The following is a 5,601-nucleotide window of genomic DNA, read 5'->3' on the forward strand; positions in this document are numbered from 1 at the left end:
GACTTCAGCCTTTGCAGTGACACACTGTGCAGCAAATGCCTCCGCTGCCTGAAGAGCTTTGCAGATAGGAAGTGTGATTGCAAACAGCCAGGGCTGTCTGTGTGTGTCTGAGTTTGTTCTCAGGGAGGAAGATGAGTGGGACAGAGAGGGAGTTACCCCCAGGTTGAGCAAATGGGAGGAAGGGGGCAATGCAGCTGTTTTTTCCTGGAAATGCCACGTTGAGTTTCCAAACTGTCCTCCTACAACTAATAGTGTGCGTGCTTCTTTCTTTCCTTGTTGCAACAGCCTCAGAAATACAGACTGTGCAGACCAGATCCCACAGGAATTGCCATAGAAAGTCCATTCTCACTTGATGTGCTTCCTGTCAAAGCCTAAGGACAGGTTTCTACATCAAGGAAAAGAGGGCTGCACTTGAGTTAGGGAGCAGGAAAGTTCCTTTTCGTTTCCTAAGACTTGAAATTACCTCCTGTACAATTTAGTTCAAGGGATAGATTAATGTCATTAGGTCTCCATGACTTCGTCATGAAATCACCACGCTCAGCAGGCACTGAGTGCCAATGAGCAACAATCACGTGCACACTGATGGTGGAAATGCAGTAGCACCCAGCTGGGTCATCCCACTCAGTCCACGCTCTTGGACATGCCCAGCCCTGAGGCCAGTGGAAGCAGAGCAGAGGCTGCCCCGGGCCCCATGGCCCCACTGCTGCCCAGTGCACCCCCTGCCCACCAGTCACAACCTTACACTTGCTCAGCTGTCGGGGCTGGGACATCTCCTGCCCTTCCACTGAGTGTGTTCTGCAGTCTGTGGGCTCTGGGGGCTGAAGCTCCCAACCTCCACCGCCTCCATGTAAATACCAGAACATTTTTTCCCTAATATCAGCAGCACAGGAGTTCCTCTTTTTGGGATCACCCTGGAAGTCACACACACAAAGACATGAGAATATGACCACACCACCACCTCTGCCCCACTTCTGGGTTAGCCCAGGCCCTTCCATCTCTCCCTGTGGGCTTAGAAAGCTGTATTCATCTGGGCAAAGAGAAGTTTTGATTAACTCTGACACCTTGTGGACAATTAGCAGATGAGGACGAAGCCCAGGGGGATCTCTCCATGCTGTGGGCTCCACTGTGGGCTCAGGCTGCTGCAGCCCACTGGTGCCCGTCCGATGCCTGGGCACAGCTTGTTGCCATCAGAGCATGAAGACTGAGATGTGTGACCAAGCGTGTGCATCATCCTCATGTTACAGCAGATATACATCTCAGACATGTACTTTTACCCTAAATATCTCTATTTGGTGACCACTTTGAGTCAGCAGCCTGAGCCTGATGACTCCGAAAGCTGCCGTTGCAGCTTGGTCCTGAGCTGTCACACGAAATGTAAATAAGCCTAACTGTATCTTGGAACCCCGACATGCAAACCCACTGCTGTGACTCATCTGACCTCAGCCCCACTGAAGATCACAGGTCTGTTGGCCAGCATTTGAATAGCAGCATGTTCTCAAAACGGAACGTTTTGCAAATGCACCCAGTGCTCTGTGGGGTCGGTGGCCATCTGGCATTGTGTTTGGTGAGAGCACAGAGCAGTCAGCCTGACCTTGGCATGCAGGCAGATAATGACTCTGACCATAGTGCTTAATGGCATCTTGGCAAAGTGGGAGCTCACCTGAAGGGTGATGAGGGAGCAGCACATGTCCAGCTGGGGCTGCAGGTGGACCTGGCCTGGGACACCTCAGTGTTATGGTGCTGTCCTGGTGAAGGAGGGGTTGGGCAGCACCCCAGTGACAGCATTCCTTTGGTGTTTGGTGCAGCAGAAGGATGTATCCCAGTTGCTAAACCAGTCCCTGCGTGTGGTGGGAGGTCATCTGCATTTTGAAAACCATGAGAAAATGAAACAGAAGTTAAAAAGAGAAGCAAATCTATCAGCAGCTCCTGATAATAAAGCCTGTAGGTGCAGACAGTGGTGACCCAGAATGAGCCACCTGCAGCCACGATCAATGAGCTGAAGAAAACCAATGCTATTTGTGCTCTTTGTCATTTCAGAGCTCTAATCTCTTTTTGTGTACAACACCAAGAAAAGAATTCTTAGTAACAGGGGATGAGTTACTAATATCTACCTACAGAGGCACTTCTTTTTCTGGCAAATACCTCATGTGAGTTTTGCTGTCAGGAAATGAGTCAGAAGCAATGGAGCAGTGTCTGCAGTGCCACATAATATGGGATGCCAGCATTCAATGTTAACCACAGTATTAGACACAGAAGGGAATCGCTATGCTAAGACTTAGGACCCTGTGGGGAAAAACATAATGAAACCAAAGTTCTGTAACCTAACTGCAGGTACGATCCAGTTGTTGGCATCCACATTTTGGTCACTGGGCTGTGTGGTTCTCACTTGCAGAAGTCAGGCTATGGCACACCTTCCCCCCATGTATTCCTCGCTAGCTGGAGACCATGTCATAGATGGCTTTGAGCTGCTGGAAGGACAGAAAGCTTCGCCTGCTCCTTCATGAGCAGCGTGGCACAGTTTCTCCCATGCTTATTGGAGCTGGAGAGCGTGGCAAGGGGACTGACACTGTGGTAGTGGTCCAATCTCCTCTGTGGGAGTAACAGGAGGGGGCAGTTTTGAAGAACATAACAACATGTTCTACACAATTCTAAGCCTTGACATCGTCAGATAGGAAATGTGAATACTGACAACTCCTGCAGTGCCTTTGCCTTTACGACCCTTCCTGTTGCTCCCCCCAGGAATGACCCGCACTCCCCCACCTGTGCCAAATGTTCCCAGCAACCCCATCATGATGCAGAGCAACTGGACCTGCTCCGACCCCAACGTAACGTACAAATCCACGCTGTACGCCGCCACCTACACCATCATCTTCATCCCCGGCCTGCTGGCCAACAGCGCTGCCCTCTGGGTGCTGTGCCGCTTCATCAGCAAGAAGAACAAGGCCGTCATCTTCATGATCAACCTGGCCGTGGCCGACCTGGCCCACGTCCTCTCGCTGCCGCTGCGGATTTACTATTACATCAACCGCACGTGGCCTTTCGGGAGATTCCTCTGCTTGCTGTGCTTCTACCTGAAGTACCTCAACATGTACGCCAGCATCTGCTTCCTCACCTGCATCAGCATCCAGCGGTACTTCTTCCTGTACCAGCCCTTCAGGGCCAAGGACTGGAAGCGCCGCTACGACATCGCCATCAGCGCGGCCGTGTGGCTCTTCGTGGGCGCCGCGTGCTCCCCGTTCCCCATCATGCGCAGCTTCCGCCTGCAGGACAGCTCCAAAACCTGCTTTGCAGACCTGGAGGTGAGGCAGATCGAGAGCAAGGTGGCCACCGTGGCAATGACGGCCACAGCGGAGCTCTTTGGCTTCATCGGGCCCCTCATCGTGATCGTGTTCTGTACCTGGAAAACAAAGGTCTCCCTTCGGGACTTCCAGATACCGCTGCAGAACAACAGCGAGAGGAGGAAAGCTTCGAGGATGGTGTCCACCTGTGCCATCGTGTTCTTCGTGTGTTTTGCGCCGTATCACATCAATTTCTTTTTCTACATGATGGTGAAAGAAAACGTTATTACAGATTGCTTCCTGCGCAGGATCACGCTGCACACTCAGCCCTTCTGCTTAACTCTTGCAAGTCTGGACTGCTGCTTGGATCCGATCCTCTATTTCTTTATGACTTCAGAGTTTCAGGACCAGATCTCCAGACACAGCAGCATGGCCATCAGGAGTCGGCTCATGAGCAAAGAGAGTGCGTCGTCAATTAAGGAATGAAATAAAGCCAGATTAAAAGAACTAAGATATTTCATCCTAATCCAGGATCTTTCAACTGCTAACTCCATTGCAGAAGACCCCTCATTTGTTCAGGGGACTTTTCTAGCAGTAGAAACACACAAGATGAAACTTTAAGATCAACGTGTTGGAGTGACCCAGCAGGCATTGACTGCACCTAACGTGGTGATGCCCACTCCTGACCCAGCTAGACTGGAAAATCCCAAAGCGTTTGATGGGAACAGTGGAAACACCCTAGGAGCTTTTCTTCCCATTTCTCCAACTCCAGGGGCTCTTTGTTCAGGCCAGATGTGATTATTCATCCATACACTGGCATATGCTGAAGTGCTTTCTCTGCACACTGCACCTACAAGAGCATGGAAGTGGCCAGTAATAGCAAGCAGCAGTCCTGCTGTCCGTGCTCAGGGACACAGATGTGTGAGCTTGCACCAGCACGGAGCCCCAGCTCGCTGCTGCCTGCCCCAGCCCGCAGAGCATTGCTCTGTTCACTGTTGCTTTGTTCCTTCCTGCTCTTTTCATCATCTTCTCACCCAGCTCCAAGCATGCTCCTTACCTCTGGATGCATCCTGTGCCTCACCCCTGCAGCCAGTGCTGTGAGGGTTGCCCACATTCTGCACAGTGGGATCATTCCTTCCTCCATGTCCCCCTCACACCCCAAGGGCCAGCACTGCTGGCAATGGGGACCCAGCATCAGTGCTGCTGGGTTAGGTGACCCCAGTGGCACCATCATCCCCATATGAGCGCAGCCCCTTCAGCCCAGCACTGGGACCACACTGTGAGGTCCTTCTTGAGGGGTTCAGGGACTCATCCACTGGAGAGGAAAGGTGCCCTTGCCTCAGTCACTGATATGTGACAACTCCTAGGCCAAATCCTTCCAATGTGGTCTCCCTGTGATAACTGAGGACTGTCTTGCTGGACAGAAGCACTGATTTATTCCCTCTGAAACATGTGTCTTTCCAAAGCATTCAGTGGCACCGTCATACATGGTGCTACAAAACAGATAAACCACCAGAGACACTTGCTGGGTGTGTTTTAGCTACACAATTCCACTTCATTCCTTTTTCCCTTACCCAACATTTTTCTGCATATTACAGTTTTTCACATGGCTGTTTTACAATAAACCAGGGGCCATCCAACAGCCAGGTTTGTGAAGCCATTACACTGGAGCTCTTCCAAAAGGCAGTGACCAGCTGCTGATTAAACCCAATAAGCTGCCGTAGTTCCCCTCTCATTGGTGAGAGGATGATTATGGATGACAGTATTATGAATTTCATCTTACAAGCAGATAAGTGAGAATGCCAAGAGATGCTGATCCAAGGAGAGTTTACATGGTGTTACTGCAGCTTCTGTAGCTTTGTAGTGAGAAGTGGAGCTGTTTGCTGTGTTCATTTCTCAGGTGGAAACAAACTGAAGGCACTGTTACAGCAAGTGTGTCGCTCATCCTATGTCGTTCCCTCCAAAAACTGATGCTTCAGAAATAAATGTGTTTTTGCAAGTGTAAGCAGTGTCTCCTCGTGGTCCCTTTCACCTTGCAGGACAGAATGTGATCGGCTCCTCCTTCACGTGGGGTCGTTATGAAGTGCACTGATTGCTGCCTAGTTTTGTTGTTCTTTAAGGATCCTCTCCAGCCTACAGAAAGGTGTGGGGTGCACCTCCAGAAGGGATAATGTTCCCATTCCCATGAGGGTATTCCCAGTGCCTCATCTTCTCCTGTCCCCCCATCTCCCTACCTTTCTCACCTCTGAGCTCCCTCAGACCCCACTTACCCAACTGATCCGTTGCACATCAGAGACCACCAGCCTGTCCTCTGCAAACCCAT

At 50.9% G+C, this 5,601-nt stretch overlaps 1 protein-coding gene across 1 annotated transcript; it reads left to right on the top strand.

The window, feature by feature from the left end:
- The first annotated feature begins 2,672 nt into the window (after positions 1-2,672).
- LOC136044124 (putative P2Y purinoceptor 10) lies at positions 2,673-5,331 on the top strand. Its single transcript, XM_065729226.1, has 2 exons — positions 2,673-3,947; positions 4,973-5,331. The coding sequence occupies exon 1, from the start codon at positions 2,742-2,744 to the stop codon at positions 3,762-3,764; it is 1,023 nt and encodes a 340-aa protein (XP_065585298.1). The 5' UTR covers positions 2,673-2,741; the 3' UTR covers positions 3,765-3,947; positions 4,973-5,331.
- The last annotated feature ends 270 nt before the right edge of the window (positions 5,332-5,601 follow it).

This window comes from Cyrtonyx montezumae, unplaced genomic scaffold, assembly GCF_038088225.1.
Source record: "Cyrtonyx montezumae isolate F1298 unplaced genomic scaffold, pur_monq_1.0 scaffold_11, whole genome shotgun sequence".
NCBI lineage: Eukaryota > Metazoa > Chordata > Aves > Galliformes > Odontophoridae > Cyrtonyx > Cyrtonyx montezumae.

What these genes read in the sequence shown, in the direction of transcription:
- LOC136044124 (XM_065729226.1), top strand. Translation starts at nt 2,742, where the DNA reads ATGACCCGCACTCCCCCACCTGTGCCAAATGTTCCCAGCAACCCCATC.